Source organism: Anabrus simplex, chromosome 2 (genome assembly GCF_040414725.1).
Source record: "Anabrus simplex isolate iqAnaSimp1 chromosome 2, ASM4041472v1, whole genome shotgun sequence".
NCBI lineage: Eukaryota > Metazoa > Arthropoda > Insecta > Orthoptera > Tettigoniidae > Anabrus > Anabrus simplex.
Window position 1 is genome coordinate 742,913,736 of NC_090266.1, and position 21,311 is coordinate 742,935,046.

Sequence of the window (21,311 nt, forward strand, 5' to 3'; positions counted from 1 at the left end):
TGGTTTCAACAAGATTCAGCCCCTGCTCATACAGAGAGGATTCCCTTCTTACAATCTCAGAAATGTTTGCATACAGTGATCAATGCTGGTCTAATTCTCCCTTGTTCTCCAGATCTAACAGTGTGTGACTTTTCTTGTGGGGTCAATTGAAAGAAAAAGTGTATCGAACAAATCCTCACACATTGGAGGAACTGAAAGAAAACATTACAAATGAAATAAAAAACATGACAGCGATAGAACTCATGCGCGTCAGCCAGAATGTGGTTACCATATATAATGCCTGTATAACCCGGGAAGGATGACACTTCCAGCATCTTTTATATGGTACGATTTCATGTAAGATTGTATACACACTTAAAGCAGGGCGGCCGTGCGCGACACAAGTTCAGCTGAGGCAACTGCCATAGCACTGAGTACAAACACCGTGAGTTTGGTCTTCGTTTATTTTATATGGGAGACCCTGTACATTTCTAACTTCAGAGTACTGAATTTTGATAAGTCTGGCTCATTGGCCTAATGTTAGGCATCAGTTTAGAGAGTCTTGGTTCAATTCTTGGACAAATCGGGGATTTTAGCCAGGTCTGGTGAATTCCTCTGTCTTGGGGACTGGGTGTTAATGTTTGTACTAAACACATCCCTTCGTGTACAGATAGCACACCACATTACCAGTCACCATAGAAACATGCAATAGTGAATACCAATTTTTAAGTATCATAAATAACAATTACAAACAAAAACATAATCGAGATAATGGTCTGGAACAGGAACAACAGTGCATTCACAAAAAACATGTTATGTACATGATTTGAGAGCACCATGTATATAAGGGATCCAAGAGCTGTAGTTGAACAGCAAGTTACTCAATGGTGAGAATGGTGAACATTATTGTTGCAGATGTTCGTTAGGTTTCATAGGGTGCTACTGATTAGAGCCCTGCATTAACACATTTCGCTCGAGTGTGAGCAACGGGTCACTTTGTTGACCAGTACACCGCTAGATGGAGTGAGTGTGCAAGGCTTTATCGCCTGACATTGAACTAGGAGCGAGTGATGCTCATGACGAGCATGGCACACTCGTAATGATAGTGGCTTAGTAAACATGGAATGGGAAACTAGTGTTGGTGAAGGATAAACTTGTAAGTCATGAATACAGTGTAAGGAAGCCAGTAATCAAAGATGATCTGTGAGGACAGTTTTCTATTGTAATCGATCAATCAATCTGCAATGTCAATACACTAAATTGACCATTTATCTTGCCAGAGATGCAATCGATGACAGCGATCGACGTAAATGGTACAATAAAAACTGTACCCTTTTCCCCAAACTTTTTTTTTTTACAAGGTGCTTTACGTCGCAACAGACACAGATGGGTCTTATTGCGATAATGGGACAGGAAACAGCTAGGAGTGGGAAGGGAGCGGCCGTGGCCTTAATTAAGGTACAGCCCCAGCATTTGCCTGGTGTGAAAATGGGAAACCACAGAAAACCATCTTCAGCCCTTCGACAGCCCTTCAGCTGCTGACAGTGGGGTTCGAACCTACTATCTCCCAAATACTGGGTACTGGCCTTTCCCCAAACTTGCAACATTTGCATGAATATTTTGTATTCTTGCATCTAGCGCAGTAAGTGAGAGGAAGTTTAGTGCTGCTGGATAAATTTTGTCACATAGAAGAAGCTCTTTTGATCCAGATAAAGTCAATGATATTTTACTGACACACAATAGCTGCGTGTTGTTGGTTTGAAACCTATTGTCAGTTGTCCTGAGAATGATTTTCTGTGGTCTCCCATTTTCTCCTCCAGGTAAATGCGAGGACAATTTCTATTCATAGGTCACAGCCAATTACTTCCACCTCCTTACCTAGTTTCATTCACCATCGTTCATTTCAGCTTCATTAGCTTCTCAACTGAGGTTGGTGTCAAGAAGGGAATCTGGCTGTAAAACATGCCATATAAATCCATTTCACCTTATCCCCAATGCCGTATCAAGAAATGGGAGTAAGGGGTAGACAGAACACAAGAGCCGCATGTAACTGACTTTGTTCCCAGCTGGAAAGGATATTTTATTATTTTTATTACACTGACTGACAGAGCAAATGCAACACCAAGAAGGAGTGGTTCGAAAGGGATGAAAGTTGGGGAAAAAACAGAGACGGCACGGACGAATAATTGATGTTTATTTCAAACCGATATGCAGGTTACACAATGCGCACGGCATCGACTCAGTAGGATGTAGGACCACCGCGAGCGGCGATGCACGCAGAAACACGTCGAGGTACAGAGTCAATAAGAGTGCGGATGGTGTCCTGAGGGATGGTTCTCCATTCTCTGTCAACCATTTGCCACAGTTGGTCGTCCGTACGAGGCTGGGGCAGAGTTTGCAAACGGCGTCCAATGAGATCCCACACGTGTTCGATTGGTGAGAGATCCGGAGAGTACGCTGGCCACGGAAGCATCTGTACACCTCGTAGAGCCTGTTGGGAGATGCGAGCAGTGTGTGGGCGGGCATTATCCTGCTGAAACAGAGCATTGGGCAGCCCCTGAAGGTACGGGAGTGCCACCGGCCGCAGCACATGCTGCACGTAGCGGTGGGCATTTAACGTGCCTTGAATACGCACTAGAGGTGACGTGGAATCATACGCAATAGCGCCCCAAACCATGATGCCGCGTTGTCTAGCGGTAGGGCGCTCCACAGTTACTGCCGGATTTGACCTTTCTCCACGCCGACGCCACACTCGTCTGCGGTGACTATCACTGACAGAACAGAAGCGTGACTCATCGGAGAACACGACGTTCCGCCATTCCCTCATCCAAGTCGCTCTAGCCCGGCACCATGCCAGGCGTGCACGTCTATGCTGTGGAGTCAATGGTAGTCTTCTGAGCGGACGCCGGGAGTGCAGGCCTCCTTCAACCAATCGACGGGAAATTGTTCTGGTCGATATTGGAACAGCCAGGGTGTCTTGCACATGCTGAAGAATGGCGGCTGACGTGGCGTGCGGCGCTGCCACCGCTTGGCGGCGGATGCGCCGATCCTCGCGTGCTGACGTCACTCGGGCTGCGCCTGGACCCCTCGCACGTGCCACATGTCCCTGCGCCAACCATCTTCGCCACAGGCGCTGCACCGTGGACACATCCCTATGGGTATCGGCTGCGATTTGACGAAGCGACCAACCTGCCCTTCTCAGCCCGATCACCATACCCCTCGAAAAGTCATCTGTCTGCTGGAAATGCCTCCGTTGACGGTGGCCTGGCATTCTTAGCTATACATGTGTCCTGTGGCACACGACAACACGTTCTACAATGACTGTCGGCTGAGAAATCACGGTACGAAGTGGGCCATTCGCCAACGCTGTGTCCCATTTATCGTTCGCTACGTGCGCAGCACAGCGGCGCATTTCACATCATGAGCATACCTCAGTGACGTCAGTCTACCCTGCAATTGGCATAAAGTTCTGACCACTCCTTCTTGGTGTTGCATTTGCTCTGTCAGTCAGTGTACATACAAAGACATCATTTAAGTTTGAAGCAATGGGAAAAATATGTATTTAATTTTCATTGAAAGAACAACTGAAATGTACAAGAATTTAAAATAGTAACAATAGAATCCATAATACAACGAACATAAATCATTATTCATTTTCTTGCACTCATTCATTATTCTTAAAATATTTTCCTTTTCAAACTAAAAGATGCTTTAATTTTGCACTTATATGATATCATTGTTATTTTTACCCCAATATAAAATTTTATAATTTAAGTTTTGCCTAGTGAACAATGACAAAGATACATATCATATATATATATTTAAAAAAAATTATTATGGCAAACAAATTAAAATATAAGAAATTGAAGTAAATAAACAAAAGGAACACATTTTGTGTATTATTTCTATTTTTGTCAGAAGATATTACTTACATTGGTAGTTATATACAATGTTGTTTACAAGACCAAAATTTCCTATTTAATTTTCACCGATTCAGTGTTTGTAATATGAAATTGGCACTGAGCATAAAATATAAGGAATAAAAAGGCAAATCAGAACAAATGTAAATGTTACGGCATTACTATATCGCTTTATAATAAAAATGAAAATGATTGCCTTTGTTTCCTGCGAACGTGCTTGTCATGAGCACAGTTTGTCAACATGGTTTCAAGCGCTACCCACTCGGGGGAAACGCGTTCAAGTCCATGACCTTCGAATGAATACCAGCGAATGAAAAACGTACATTACAGTGATCTACTAGAGATGGGTAAACAACCTACAGAGAATATCTGGGCAAGTTCAGATGAAATTGATAGTTGATTAATCCAGGTGTTCAAGGAAGGGTGAAGTGTAATAAGTGTGACTCAAGAGAAGAACACCAAGCGATGTGATTGTGGCACTCGTTCAAGATGTTTGATGTCCATCAAAAGCAACAAGCTGTTATAGAGTTCCTGTGTTATGAGAATGAGACTATGTGAATAGAGGTGAAAACAAGTATATGGGGATGATGCTGTAGACTGCAGAAAAGCAATGGGTACGGATATTCTGGGCAGCAATAGCCACCCCAAGATTCAAGATTCGCAGTGACAGTTGACAAAAACAACTGACAATATGCAGTGCATTAATTGCATTAATAACATGGTTATGGCTGCTAACTGCCCATAATGGAATAAGAAAGACTGTGTGAAGCAAACTCTTGACAATGTACAAGAATAATGTGAATGATTTCCTTTCAAGCAGTGTGATGAGAGATGAAACATGGCTGCACTGTTTTGAAGTGAAAATGAAGAGTCAATCAACGAAGCGGCATCATGCAAATTCGCACCCCCCCACCACAACAAAAATTTAAAGTAGCATACGTAGTAGGGAAAGAGATGGCTACTGTATTTTACAGAATTTTATAGAAACCATTTATTCCAATGCATATGTGGCAATCAGAAAACCAAGGATATTATCTAAAATCTGTGATGGAGAATACTGCCACACCCACATTACAGCCCAGATTTGGTACCTACTAATTACCATCTTTGGTAAATTGTTTGCTTGTTGTTTAAAGGGGCCTAACATCGAGGTCATCGGCCCTTTGGTAAATTGAAGGACTCACTTTGTGGAGAGTGGCTTGAAGATAAACTCCCTCAGTACAGCTGCTATGCAATAGCTTAGACAGACTTTTACATGTAGGCACACATGTGCTCATTCCAAGGTGGTGTAAGGTGGTTGAAAGGGATGGAGATTATGTAGAAGTGGCATTGTGTGCCTAAAGAATGTAGCAATATACTCAAAAAATAATTACAGTAGAAGTCCGCTATAGCGAGTACGGCATATAACGAGAACTCCGTTATAGCGACGACTTTTTTCTGTCCCTTCAAAATTCCTATATTAAACTGTGTATCGTCCTTCGGTTACAGCGAGAACCCTATCACTGGCGCATCCGTTATTACGAGCGATTAAGTGTGCGTCCGTTTTCAGTTACCGATAATTATGCACCACAGCGATGATATTGCATGCGATCGATTACCTTCGGCATCGTTTCCTCGCTATGTGCACTAGCGATTTCCCTCGTCGACATTTGTAGGTGATGTCGTAGTCGATTAGTAATACCCTCGACAGCTGTTCCGTAAAGAAAATTTGAAATGAAAGAGAACATATTTTCGTAATAAATGCGTAAATGTGTCCGATAATGGTTGTTAAATCGTTAAAAATTAAGGCTGACTAAACGACCGCTTAATTTTGAGGCTAAATACTGCACTTAAGTAAGAATGGGATACACCTCGAGATATGGCAGAGTGATATACTAACAATTTGTTGGTTATTTTGATCCACCTTTTCAATACAAATTACAGTTTGTGTTGCTAAGTTGTAATGTTACAACACTAATTTACCGGGACATGTTTCGCTTTTATTCACAAGCATCATCAGCCTATACAATTGCCTCAAGGTTTGTCATTTTTGGTTTGTTGTTACAAATTTCATTACACTGAATGTAAATCTAATTTCAGTGATAACAATATTTAAAACAAGAATAATATACACATTAAAAATTATGACAATATGTTCTGCGATGTTAAAATGGTTTAACTCTTAATTCTAAAACACACTGACGTCCAAAACACAGTTATTAATTTGGCTAAAAATTGTTTGCAATGTTAAAATAAATTTGATTCAACTTACATTCAATTTACATGTAATATGGCAGAGTGCTGAATTGATTTCATAGGTTAGTTTATATTTTGTCGCGTCTGGTTAAATTACGGGAAGGCTATTATGAAAATTTATAGCGAGAAAGTTATAATTTCTCTACTGGCACTTGAAGTGTGTTTTCATAATACGTATAGTACGATTAAGTTAGGATACGTGACGCTGTTTGAATAAGAAAACTGAAACGTTTGCAACAAAATGCGATCGATCATCTTCGGTGCGGTATAGTTTTTTCACTTTGTGCATTTGCGAGCTCTCTCGTTGACATTCAAAGGCGATGTTGGAGTTGATTAGTAATACCCATCGACTGCTGTTCTCTAAAGAAAACTCGAAATGAAAGAGGATAACATGTTTTCATAATAAATGCGTAAATAACGTGGCCGATAGCAGTTGTTAACTCGTTAAAAATAAAGACTGAAGTAAACGATATCTTAATTTTAATGTTATATACGGAAATTAAGTAAGAATGTGATACACCTCAAGATATGGCAGAGTACATCACTGATTTCAGAGGATATTTCATATCTTCTCCCGTTTAGTTACGGCTATTTACATGTACATTTTTCGCGAGGAGGTTATTTCTCTACATGCATTTCAAGTATGTTTTTATGATAGGCTACATATACGGTTATGTTAAGTGACGCTGTTTGAAGAAGAAAGCTGAGGTGTTTGCCACATAAATCTCTGGAATGATACCGTATTTTTCCGAATCCAAGACTTTTTTTCTCAGAATCTCATGCGAAAACTCAAGGGTTGTTGCATTTGCGGCCTAACAGTAAGTTAATGGATACCACTAGCAACTACCGCGGTAACCACGCTGCTTCTTGTCACACGCGCATAACTCGTTGACAATAAACGACCGCCTCTTTACTACACATTGCTAGCCGCGACAACCGGTTGTGCAGTGCCTGTGTGTTTCTCAAATTTGCAGAATGGCATCAAAACATACGACCCTTCGAATTCTTAGAAAAGCCATGGCCACTCAGTGGCAGAGTCATAACGCGTCTATTGTACTTGACGCTTAGTAAAATTAAGGTTTATACACAGCAGGAATATTTTCGTGATGGATAGTCGTATTGTAAAGATACGTGGTAAAGGTATTGCCGGCAAATTTTCAACGGGTTCTAGTCGATATTATGATGCCAATTTTAAGTTAATGTTTATTAAACACTCGGAAATGTAGAATAATTGTGCAGCCGCAAGAAAATACGGAATAGGCCTAACTAAAGCCAATATTTGACGTTAGCGTGAAGACAAAGAGCTAAAAAAATCCATTCAGTGGTCCGCAACAAGGATGCTTTAAAGAAGTCGAAGGTGAAATTGTGAGGAATGTGCACGAAAAACGCAAGGGCGGAATGGCCATACCGTGGCGCAATAAACTCGTTCGTTGACTTTCAACGTTCGCGATTAGGCTTATACATCGCTAGCCGCTGAATTTGGCCGAACCCGACAAGCGAGACGTGCGTGTAGTGGTAGCCGGTTATATCTGATGCTGCGTAAAAGTAACAGTTTTATAGATAGCAAGAATAATTTCCTGATGGATTGTTGTATTGTAGAGACGCATGGAATAGGTATTGCCGGAAAATTTTCAACGAGTTCACTTCGGTATTATGATGCCAATGTTAAGTTAATGGCCCTTAAACCCGCGGAAATAAAGAATAATTGTACAGCCGCAAGAAAAACCCCCCGCGTGACGAAAGTCAATGTTCGGCATTTAAAAATAGTCTAAAACTGCGTAGGCCTACTGTAAAACAAGGCATTCATATGATTTTACACACTTCTTTATGAGCCTGATTTAAATTTTTTGAAAGGAAAAGTGGGGTTCATCTTGGATTCGGAGAAATACGCTACTATATTTTTTTCAGAAATAAATTAAACATACATTTTCACATAGTATCGGATTACGAAAAATAACAAACACGTAAGCCGTAGTGTGGATATAATCTGCGGAAACACAAGTTTTGAACAAACTGATTGCCATTTCATACCGATTTTAATGTGCATGAAGGGTTTTCCGACTTTTATACAAAAATCGGATATAACGACAATCCGTTATAGTGAGTGAATTTTTCGCTGTTGTGAATTCTCGTTATAACGGACTTCTACTGTACAACAATGTACAATAATAATTGGCTCTGTAAGTATATGTGGTGCATTAGTTTTGAAGCAACCCTTGTGTTATCATTCTCTTGTTTAAGAGCAACTTTATCTCAACTATATCTTTCTGGTTACATAGATAAGTCAAATATAAACAAGCCTTTTTGATTTTGGCGCCTGTTCGGTGCGCAGTTCGGGGACAGAACCCTCTCACGGGTCTGTGTGAACTACTGGTTTAACGAGTACAAGGACGGATATGAGAGAGTCAAAAACATGCCAGACCCACACTGGCCCCGCACCAGTATCACACCGCAGAACAATGTGGCTGTTCGAGAGCTTACTGAACATGATACGCAAAAAACTGTGCTTCAGTTCAGCCAGGAATTTCAGATCAGCGAAAGGTGATGCCTTTTTGAGACGAATCTTCACTTGTGATGAGACACTCCCACATCAAGAAGGGCCAGTATGGAGTGGCAGAGGTGCAGCGAGAGGCCACCGGTGAAAATCAAGACGCGGTTGTCGGCCAGCAGGTCTTGGATACGGTCTTCTGGGACTACAAAGGAGTACTGCTGGTTGATTTCCATGAGGAACGTCGGACTATTACTGTGGCCTACTACTGGAATCTTCAACAGGTTCGCATTGCCTACAGGTAAAAAAACGCACAGCATCCCAATCAGATCTCTACTGCTCCTTCATGACGACGCCAGACCCCACACTGCAAGAATAACCCAACAAACATGTGCACAAATGCACTGGACTGTCCTCTGCAACATCCACCCTATAGTCCAGACTTGTCACCGTGCGACTTCCACATGTTTGGGCCGCTGAGGGTCGCTCTTGGCGGAGAGCACTTCACAACCAATGAGGAGGTGAAGCAGTCTGTGCGCAATTGGCTTCTGATACGCCTGGCTACCTTCTTTGAAAATGGGATGAAGAAATTGCCTATCCAGTGGCAAAAGTGTATAGATAGGATAGGGACTTAGGTTAATGAGTAAGAACAATGTAAAATGTACGTAATTTTGATAAATAAAAGAGTTGCAATAAAATGCTCGTTTATATTTGACTTACTTTCTATGTTAACATACTTATGTTTCATAATTACGGTATTTTTTTATCAATTAGAGTGATGTCAAGGAACATGTTACTGAGATCACACTGGTTACATTCTTTTAATAAACAAAAGTTGTGCTTAGTAACGCTGCAAGCAAATGTCAGTCACATTTAGCTGTTTTATACGTGATATACTTCAGCCTACAGAGCAAATGGAGGAATATGTGCAGTACCTGGTTATGAAATCGGTCATTCATCAATATGACTGCATGGTATCCTTCCAAAGTCTTGTGGCTCCTTTCTGTTTCTAACCATTTGACATAAACAAATAGATTTATAGAAAAAACTCCAGTTATTCTGTAAATGTCTGACACTACTCTCAACTTCAGAGATTTGCCTGAATCAAAAGCTACAGTCAACTATAAGAGTGAATAAATATTGCCACTTACCATGTATGTGAAAAGTAGTATTCTTGCTAATGGGTATCTTCGTAAGAAAGCTCCAGTTCGGATGCTTACAGCATCTAATGTAGAGTAAGCTCTTTTCACTCTCCGCGATATTCCAGTATCAAAAGGGCTTTCTACGAAAAGAGCCGGTACTTGGGTCTTAGCTGCAATAATAAATAATACAAATCAGAATTAATTTGAATACTGAAATGTTCGGCAAAATATTCCAGTTGAATGTTCACTGGACAGTCTAGAAAAGTACTCAGAGTTTTTGCATAATAATACAGCGACCATTAATAAGAGTTCACAGCAATCTCAGGCGAGGCATGCAGAGTGCACTAACGGGAAAGACTTGGCTGTATACATCCACAACCCTACCGGTCCTTCACATTGGAGACAGTTGCTGTTCTCTTCAAAAAGGAACTAGGAAACAGACTCATTATCACACGTAAAAACAGGAAAGAAATGAAAAGCAGGCAATAATTTTCCTTTTTACTTTAATGTGAAAATAATTTCCATTTTTGTTTATGCAGACCTGGTATCACTGAAAGAAATTATGTGACACACCTTGTAATTTGCCTTCTGTTATTACTTATCACTCCTCTAATTTCATTTTCCACAGCCACAGCTGTACTGTATGCGAGTTGTTCCAATAGATTTTTTGTTTCAAATTTTCACATAAATAAAATTTGCACATACCGAGATCTGGAGAATGATCTCTTTTTCTCTGCACACCGCATTGCATAACAACATTAATAATAACAATAATTGTACCAGGGGTAAACCTTCCCCAGCTATTTAAACTGCACGCCTTCTCTAAGGCCATCAATGTAAACAACAGTGTCCACAGAAATGTTCTCTCAAGTTTCCCTGACATTCCGTGATCTACTAAGAAAAATTTCCCTGACTCATGAAAACTGAGCGGCAAGTTAATTCGCTGAACAGCATGTTTTACAAGAAACAGAAAAGGAAATTCCAGCCTCCATCATTCCCATAGCTGGCTTCTCTCCACTTCTTTTTTTTTTTCCCAATTATTTATGGAAAAACAACTACATTGATGGGCACTTTATATATATATAAACAAATTGTAACATGTAGGCCTAACATATACTGTTATCTTATCATTTTCAATATAATGAATTCCAATTAGTCTAGGTCTATATTCAAAACAGTTTTCAAATTCGAAGACAAATCAGTCATAGGTTTCTGACTTTGAAATCTTCTGAGGAAAGGTTCAACATTTGGCAAAATACTTCTAAAAGCATGTATAAACCCATCTAATAAGTGATCCACAGTTGCCCTGCCTAAAAATACACTATTCCAATACCTTGTTGCAACTTTTGAAAATTTACATCCCTAAATCTTACACACAAGTCCATTTGTCCTTTTTGGACAAATTTGTCTAATGATTCATCAAAACAAACAACGTAGTCAGAGCTTTGCCGTAAAGTAGTGGATTCTTCACAGCTTCTCTAAGGTATTGAAGGTTTTTTTTTTTTTTTTTTTTCAGTGTACTCTTTCACAGATTTGTCAATGTGATATATATTTTAAGAGCTTGATCAACACAGCATCCACTTTCCAACCATCTTATTGCAGTGAATTTGTAAGGAAATGCAGTGCTCGTTGTTATGGCTGTATATTTAGCACGTCGAGTAGGGCTATATTTAAAAAGATTGTGCAGAGATCTGAAAATATTAAAAACGTCCCAGTCAATTGGAGATCCCAGTTTTCATGGCTCAATTCACTGTATGCAAACTGCATATGCCTATATCAAGAAAAGATTTGACCTCGGGGTTTAGCACATGCAAATGATTTTCAAGTTTTTTAGTAAAACTAAGATTAACATTCGGCCCATCCATTGAGACTTGCAAAATATTGCCTAAAGGTAAGGACAGGCCATGTATAAACCCATCTAATAAGTGATCCACAGTTGCCCTGCCTAAAAATACACTATTCCAATACTTTGTTGCAACTTTTGAAAATTTACATCCCTAAATCTTACACACAAGTCCATTTGTCCTCTTTGGACAAATTTGTCTAATGATTTATCAAAACAAACAACGTAGTCAGAGCACTCTTTTAAGTCATTTTGCAAACTTTCTTTAAAATTGGGGGCTAATCCATTATTTATAACATAGGAAGCCTTAGTCTTGCCCATAGTAAAGTTTTGAGCAATTTTACTGTCTGGGAACATTGTTTTGAATGCTGCCACTGCCTTCGTAATGTCCAGGCCGTACTGTACCTCTGATGACGTCACGCTTTGGGGGGCACTTGAAGGCGATACGCATATGCTTTGCTTGAATAACACACTCATTTAAATTACTTAAAGAACTGTTAACACCTTATAAAACCAAAACCTATCCTCAAATATTTGTTAATTCTGACATACAATGCATATCCTTCTCCGTAACGTTCTATTTCTCGCGTATATATGTTCGTTTGCGTGAGTACAGCCTAACACTTTGAGACATATTCTTGCGATTTTATCCATTTTCTGGTCAACTGGAACATTCACATCATACACACTGACAGAAAACCTGCAGCCAATTACCATTACTATTTATTAGAAATAAAAATTATTTCTGTACCTCACTGTTTCCACTCCATGAACACTGCAGCTTTCCTGGACCTCTTACAGGAAGTTACACCAGTATGGAGTAGGTCTGCTCTCTTTGAAGCACTTTGTTGAATACACAAGTCGGTGTGAATTTTGGAAAAGTTATTTAAAAGTATATTCACCCAAATATATATACACTGTCCGGCCAGGTCTTCCAATTTCTTCCCGCAGTCGCAAATGACTAGGGAATTTGCCAACTGCATTGACTCCAAAGCCAAGGATTTTGTGACACACTTAGGATCGTCTGAATTCAGAAATACCATCTTATATGCATCTGACACTAACACACAAAATACTTTGTACACCTCAATTCCACGTTCTATTGACATGTCTGATGGATACTTTAAGCCCCCTCGATTTAGGAAATTCAGATATCTTACTTCTGGAGGTAATTCATAAATAAGATCTGAATCTGTCAGAAGATAAGATTTACATAAATCACACTGCTGTTTGATACTTATAATTTATTTATTTTTTAATTATTTTTTAATTTTTTTTTTGCTATTTACTTTTCGTCGCACCAACACAGATAGGTCTTATGGTGACGATGGGATAGGAAAGGTCTAGGAATGGGAAGAAAGCGGCCGTGGCCTCAATTTGCCTGGCGTGAAAATGGGAAACCACGAAAAACCATCTTCAGGGCTGCTGACAGTGGGGTTCGAACCCACTGTCTCCCGATTACTGGATACTGGCCACAGTTAAGCGACTGCAGCTATCGAGCTCGGTGATACTCATAAATAAGACTTGCATTTTCAAATACACCGAATTTAGGTAAGCCGTAGGTCTGATTACATAAAAATTTAGGGCCTACCTAATGTTACCCATGTTTATGACATAATAAAAAAATTAACTCACCATCTGGACGGGACACTCTTATTTCTCTCACGATGTGATTTTCAGGAAAGTGCTTGATACACAGAACTGTGTTGTGATTAACTATTAAATTCTCCCTGGGAATAGCCTTCTTCCATAACTTAACTCGTATACTCTCCTTGTTTATAATTGGCTTTGCAGCCAGGCACACAGCAGCTCTTAGGCATGGTGATTTCCCTCACTGATCATCTTAATTCAAGTATATACAATTCGTTGTTAATAATAAAACACAGAATGCACTAACTCAATTAATTTTACATTATAAATATAACTGTACACAAATAAACTACAAAGTTAAAACACTGAAGAACGATCTTCTTAACCTATAGCTTCACATAAATACACGCTCACACTAAGTTTTCTTCACTAATTAACGACTTTCCACTTAATAATTCAGTCGATGATGACTCATTCTCACATATACCTGAGTGAACACGCGGCCATCGTTAAAAATTTCCATAAAACTGCGAAAATCTATGTTTAACTCTACTAACTCATGTGCTAAACTTCCCCCCTAACGATCAGCTGATTGCTTTCCCGCGCTCGTTATAGTACGGCCTGGACATCACGAAGGCAGTGATGCTGCGGAGGTTTCATCACAAGAGTTGAGAAACGTCTTTCCAGCGACATGGCTTCAGCTGACATAATATCTTTATTCACATTGCAAGTCATTAAACTCCATTGCCTTGTTCCTGGCACTGCTAATTTCTTTGTAGCTGTGGATGTAGTGCAAACTCTTGGCTGCGTACTTAGATTGGAGATGGAGTGGAGGTATTCTTTGCAAAGAAGGACACTGTTGGCTGGGAAGACTCAGCTTTCATATATTTTATATGAGTAGGTCCTTCAGCATGAGAAGCAACTGCTTGTTTACCCATATTACTAAGTTTCAACGATTTACAACACATTTTACAATATGCTGAAGTTGCATCATTTACCAATATGTCCAACCAACTACTCAGTTCGGGGAACACTTTACTGTCCAGCCAAAGTTTATTAAATCTACACTGCTTGTTAGCCATTGCCTGGCCGAGGCGGTAAAGGCGTGCTCGGTTCGCCCGGAAGGACGTGGGTTCGAATCCCCGCCAGGAAGTCGTAAAATTTAAGAAACGAGATTTCCACTTCCGGAGGTGCATATGGCCCTGAGGTTCACTCAGCCTACACCAAAAATGAGTGCCAGGGTAATTCCTGGGGGCAAAGGCGGCCGGGCGTAGAGCTAACCACTCTACCCCATCACGTCCCGAGGTTAACAATGGTGGAAGCCTTTACCTTCCACTCCTCCAAGGGCCTTCATGGCCTGTACGGAGGTGACTTTGCTTTGCTTTGCTTTGCTTTGCTTTTCTTGTTAGCCATTGTCATGAGTTTCAAGAAAGCATCCTAGAACTGAAATAAAAAAGAATAACATAAAAATTGTTGAAAGAAATGACACTAGGGGACAACAAAAATTGTAGAATAGTTACGCACTTCTCGTGAAAAAATACCTGAAAAAGAAATGCTACAATAGCCTGGGTTACAACAGACTAGAGCCAAAAAATAACCCCCAAATCCATCATTGGGGAAGATTTCCCTGACTTTCCAGAATTTTTGTCTATTTCCCCGACCAAAATTTTCCCCGGATTTTCCAGAATGTGGACACTATGAAACACACTTGAACTTGTGAACTCTGAGAAACTTTTGTCTTCTACAGTTAGATGTCGCTACCATCGGTTTAAATGCCCCCTCTCCCTGGGCTAAACTCAAACTATTTCACAGAGTAATGTTTATTTTTGAAGGCTATAAACCTGGTTCTGAGTGGGACTGTTTTTTTTAAATGTACCGAAGTTGTCAACAATTCAGCTGGTTCCTCCTCAATTGTAATCAAACTATCAAAAAACTGGAAATATTTTCTCTAGCCAATTAAAACTGGGGGTGTGTACAGGAATCGAGCCAATCAGCAAAAAGTTCTGGAATCTTCCCCTTATGGTACTATAAATGCAGGGCACTTTAAGGCCATATTGTCTGAATTGCTCCAGTGTTTGGGGAGTGCGACGTGACCTAGGGAGGCAGGGGCAAGTCCTGCGCGGGGAAGATCCAGTGGCTCAAGGTAATGGTAGATTTTACCTAGAAGTGTGATAGCTACTGCAGGTAGTTTGAGGGGAAGGTTTCAACCTCATTTCATTTAATGTAATTTTATAATCTGGTGGTTTTAAATGTAGAATTTTCGGCAAGTTTAAGGACTGTGATTCTACTCCCTACTCGGAAAATATAATGTAAGGGAACAAAGAGTGATGACCCTCTGTCGTTTCCCATTCAACTTTGCATTGGGTGACTAAAGCTTTCAACCTCTAAATTTCTTAAGTCTTGTCTTGGCATTAATGTTTCCTCTTTAGTCACTCCAGCATAGCATAGGATTAGCCTCTGTATATTCAGGCTGTATGCCCACTTAGGGTTTTAACAGTTTCTAGAAGGAGTGCAGGTGTTTCACCTCCTTGCATTTTGTTTATGGCTGGTTATGTGCACCTGTTTCCTCTTGCCATTAAGGCCATTTAGTACAGGCAATTATACCCCTGTTTATTCAGTAACTGTTTCTGGTGTTAGTTCCCTTTGGGAACAGTGAATTATAGAACTGCTGAATAAAAGATAAGTCCACATCGGCGCAACTGTGTATAAATACTTTAATGTGAGGGTGAAACTTGAGTGCGCCTTAAGAAATGGATGCCTTTGCGAGGCTGGACTATGGTATATTTGGAGCACAGACTCCCACGTAGTCCAAATTTTCAGAGCATAAATTTAAAATATAGGAATTTTTAAATCTCATAGTCACAGAAGATAAAACCTAAGATAAGCAAAAAGCATGTGAGCTTAGACATTCACATGACTGTCAATCTCATGATTCTACGATATGGAACTAATTCTTTTGCATGGAATTGAAACCAAAGGGATTGACTGGAATTTTAACTACATCTTCCGTGGTGACAACGAAGTTCTGGAGACAGCTATCAAACACGTTTCAAGACATGGAGTGTTCATTTGAAAAATAAGTCCAAGGAATAGTGTTTTTCACATCAAAATAAATACATTTTTATAAGATTATAAGATTCGGATTTTCCATTGTGGCTAAATTTGATAAAAGCTGTCAACAGTTTTTTTTTTTTCAAAATTTCACAAAATTCACTTAATTATATGTGGAAAATGATATTTAACTAAGCGAGTTGGCCATGCGGTTAGGGTCGTGTAGCTGTGAGCTTGCATTCGGGAGATGGTGGGTTTGAATCCCACAGTCGGCAGCCCAGAAGATAGTGTTCCTTGGTTTCCCCATTTTCACACCATGCAAATGCTGGGGCTGTACCTTAATTAAGGCCACGACCACTACCTAACCCTTTCCCATCCTTCCGTTACTGGAAATGTTTAATGTATTAGTGCAATGGTACCACTAGCAAGAAAGGATGTATACACAGCTACAGAAAGCACATATTCAAAGAAGGATAATATTAATTTTACTTACTGTCATCTATATCGCTGACAGAAGCCTGCCGCGACTGGTATTGCTGAAGGAGTGTCATAGCATGGCGGTGTTTGCTCTAGGAAGTAAAAGTAAATATGATTAGAAGACATACATACTGTAGTAGAGCAAAACTACCAAATATCATAAGGAAGAGTGGAAGAGGAGGAGGTATTATCGAGAGTTCTTGTATCATCAATAACAAAAAGTGATAAACTGGATTGATCATCTAACAAAAATACAATGGCTTAAAAAAAAGGTCACATCTACATTTGGATCATCAACGACATAGAACCAGTGTCTTTCAAAGGGTCACTTAAGAAATCTTAAATACGAGGGTAATCCCAAAAAAATAAGGTCTCCTATTTTTTTTATAAATACAGAACTCTGTTTGTGTGGCTGTTTGTCACAATATTGTGAAGACTGTTTCCCGCATTCGCATATAAACATGTGCACGCCACGCTGAGGCACTCAGTCTTGGCTTGGCAGCCGTTGAGAATGGAGTTCCTGTTGGATGTTACCACCAAATGCGAAGTGCGCACAGTTATTTGTTTTTTGAACGCAAAAGGTACTGAACCGATTGAAATCTATCACATATTGATGGAAGTGTATGGTGAGTCGCGCATGGCTGTCAAAAATGTTCGTAAGTGGTGTAGAGAATTTGCAGCCGGTCGGACTGAAATTCACGACGAACGAACAAAGGAGCGGGAGACCGTCAATTTCCGTCGAGGCGGTCGTGAAGGTTGAACAAATCATGCGTGAAGATCGGCGGATCACCCTGGATGATCTGTGCACTTTGGTTCCTGAGGTTTCCCAAAGCGCTGCTCACAACTTCCTGAACAGCATGGTGGAGAGCTGGTATGACATGGGCATACAAAAACTGTCACAGCATCTAAAAAATGCATTGACCGAAATGGTGATTAAGTAGAAAAATAGCTAAATGTTCAAGCTGTAAAATGATGTAAACCATTGTGGAAATAAACAGGTATATGTATTTATAAAAAAATAGGAGACCTTATTTTTGGAATTACCTTCGTATATATGTAGATCTTGACATGTAAGAATGAGACTCTTTGAATAACTGAACATGTAACTGACGTACATTGATGGAAGGTACTGTGAAGATACAAATTATTGCAAGTAGAAGGCATATTATTCTGTCTTACTGGCATATTTAAAAATTCCTACCTTAAAAAAAAAAAAAAAACCTGTGCAAAGTTTTCTTTTGTTTCATTTCATTTGGAGATTCTCATTCCTACATGCCTACCTTGTAACATAAGGACCTTCTTACTTCTAATTTCTGAAGTTGTAGCCGTATGGCATTCCTTTCAGTTGTCAGAGTTTCTAGTGAAGTTTGCTTCTGAATCAGTGTTTGAGTTAAAGAATGTATTCTCTGTTCAAGCTCATCTTCAGATACTGAGGCTGGTCTGAGAGCCAGTTGGCCTCTTAGTCGAGTGAGCTCTAATTCCCTTTCCTGGACTCGACTTGCCAGTAAGCTTCTTTGCCTTGTTAACTCCTCCTGAACTGCCCTCAATTCCTGGAAGAAAGAAATTCTACAATTAAAATTACAGTACTGAATTATCCAAGCAACACTACTTAAATCCACTATAAAATTCAATCTGGTTGATGTTGTACATACACTGTTAAAACTTGCTACTTACAATTAACATCCACAACTCAATAAACCATGTAAGGAAATAACTCATTAAAGCAACCAATGGGGGGAGGGATGCACGCACAGAATAAAATACTACTGTTATGTGTTTGATGCAGATCCCCATGCCACGTGTGCTAACCTTTTTATTTATACGTGACTACTACATCCTTCAAATACTAACCGAACAAGTCCTGGATGTCTTAATAAGCATCCTATAATTCTTTCTCTTCATCTGGCCAAATTTTGCTAAATCATTCTCCTCTCACCAATTCGATTCAGTATCTCTTCATTCATGATTTGATCTCCCCATCTCACCTTCAGAATTCTTCCGTAATACCACAGTTCAAAAGCTTCTATCCTCTTTCTTTCTTAGTTATTTTCCAGGTTTCACTTTCATACAATGCCCGACGAAAGTCTTCAAAAACAAATAATTCCTATATCAAAGTTATTTGCTTTATGTCCCACTAACTACTTTTTAAGGTTTTCGGAGACGACAAGGTGCCGGAATTTAGTCCCGCAGGAGTTCTTTTATGTGCCAGTAAATCTACCGACACGAGGCTGACGTATTTGAGCCCCTTCAAATACCACCGGACTGAGCCAGGATCGAACCTGCCAAGTTGGGGTCAGAAGGCCAGCGCCTCAACCATCTGAGCCACTCAGCCCGGCAATTCCTATATCAATGTTTGAAGTGAGCAAATTTCTTTTCTCGCTTGTGTTAATATGCATTTTATGTCCTCCTGATTTCTGCCATCGTTGGTTATTCTACTACACAAGTAATACTAGTCATCTACTTCCTTTAAAAGACTTCATTTTCTAAACTAATTTTTCTTGCATCATCTGATTTCCCTCGAATGAAATCCATTACCTTGGTTTGGATTTTCTTTACTTTCACCTTATACTCCTTCTCCAAAACTCTGTCCATACCATTCAGCAATATCTCCAGATCTTCTGCAGACTCTGATAAAATAACAACATAATTGGCACATCACAGACTTTGGATTTCCTCTCCTTGGATTGCAATTCCTTTTCCAAATTCCTGTTGATTTCCTTTACAGTTCTATATAAATACTGAAAAGGAGAGGGGGGCAAACTACAGCCATGCACACTCCTTTCTCGATTGCTGCTTCCTTTTCATAGCCCTTATTCTTAGCACTGCGGACTGACTTTTCTAGACCAAATGCCATGTACGTGGACTTGTTCTTCTTAATTCAATCCTCTAAGATTAGATGTAAAGTCAGGATTAGTTTGTGTGCTGCTTCATTTCCTCTGAAGCCAACCTAATCCCTTCCCAATTCAGCTTATCTTGGCTTTCCATTCTTCTGTAAATAAAGTGTGTTAAAATTTCACAAGCAGGAGATACTAAACTAATGGTGCACTAGTTTTCATGAGTCACTTTTTTCAGCTAATGTTTTATTACAAAGGAGATTGTAGAATAGGCCGGTCTCATCACAATTGTAGATGTTTGGAGGCTGATCATCGCTTACGATACCCGGCAGAACCTCTTCTTTCTAGTGTTGCACTGTGACGTCATCTACAGCTTTTGAGTCACCGTAAATTGTTCTCCCTGTGATTCCATGACGATCTTTAAATCCTTGCAACCATCCTGATGAAGACTTGAAATCAGCAGTGATACTCATCATTTTAGTTAAATCTATCGCTTTTGCCTTCAGCATGTCTCCACTAATTGGTAGAGCTGCAACCCGCTTTTGCTGGAACCATGTGACAAGTGCTTTTTCCAAAGCTACGCACCTTCCTTCTTGCTGATGGCTGCGCTTTGCTGATTTTAAACCCAGTTTTAAGAGCTCGTCCAAAATAACGTTTCTTTTACTGATTACTGTACATAGCGTGGTATAAGCAATCCATAAGTCTGAAGCAATTTCAGTTTTTGTTTTGTGTGGATTAGCGCCCACTTCTCGTATAAATTTTACTTTTTCATCTAGGTTATAACTTTTCCTTTTTACTGTTCTCCATGGCTAATCAAAAGCAACTGAATGACAAAACTACTGTTCAACAGTAAACACCAGATACCAGCACCGTGGACATTTTACTTCTCCGTTTGTTCCCACGAAAGAAATTCTGATATTCAAACAAATTTACTGTATTTTCTTTTGTTTCCGCACCAAAATCGCCCACTTTGCTTGTAATTTATCTTAATCTTTGGCGGCATTGTGAAGGTAAAAAATGACGAAGATAGAGGAGGAGCGAGATAGAGAGCGAAGGGGACTTGCTCGGCTGGCATTTGTTATGCCGCCAATAAGTAAGGGTCAGCAATGACACTCAGCGAAACTCTTTGTCTTCTGTTTCAGCACTGAAAGCGGACCGCTCTACTTCCGCCTACGTGGACAAAGGGGAAAATTCGTAAATACAGTAGTTTCTTTAGAAAAAAAGCACGTGCTCATTACAATTACGCACACATCGTCGCTGTTGCCAATATGATTCAGTTTGGAAGGTCCAGAATAGAGTACAGCTCACTGAAAGAAAATTAACGAGCATAATGAGCTAGTAAAAATAACAGATATATTATCAGCACTTTAATAACTACTGCGTGTTTTCTTTCAAAGCAAGGATTACCTTTCAGTGGCCATCGAGAAACTGAAGAATCAGATAACAAAGGTAATTACAGGGAGTTCTTTCTTTCTTTCTTAATCTGTTTACCCTCCACGGTTGGTTTTCCCTCAAATTCAGCAAGGGATCCCACCTCTATCGCCTCAAGGGCATTGTACTGGAGCTCAGACAACAGGTCCGGGATACAACCGAGGAGGAGGACCAGTAACTCGCCCAGGTGGCCTCGCCTGCTATGCTCAACAGGGGCCTTGTAAGGGGATGGGAAGATTGGAAGGGATAGACAAGGAAGAGGGAAGGAAGCAGCCGTGGCCTTAAGTTAGGTACCATCTCGGCATTTGCCTGGAGAAGAAG

The 21,311-nt window shown here is 40.0% G+C and overlaps 1 protein-coding gene across 2 annotated transcripts in view; it reads right to left on the reverse strand.

Annotated features, from left to right (window-relative positions):
- Positions 1 to 21,311, reverse strand: part of LOC136864429 (golgin-84) — a 148,632-nt gene that overhangs the window by 23,137 nt on the left and 104,184 nt on the right. The window contains exons 7-10 of one of the 2 annotated variants that reach the window (XM_067141414.2): positions 18,030 to 18,275; positions 16,742 to 16,817; positions 9,774 to 9,934; positions 1,915 to 2,045 (exon numbers count right to left, since the gene is read on the reverse strand). In XM_067141414.2, coding sequence (XP_066997515.2) covers positions 1,965 to 2,045; positions 9,774 to 9,934; positions 16,742 to 16,817; positions 18,030 to 18,275 — 564 coding nt within the window. In that variant the 3' untranslated portion in view covers positions 1,915 to 1,964. Of the gene's footprint in view, positions 1 to 1,914; positions 2,046 to 9,773; positions 9,935 to 16,741; positions 16,818 to 18,029; positions 18,276 to 21,311 lie in introns of those variants that run through there. The other variant, XM_067141415.2, reaches the window with a different exon arrangement.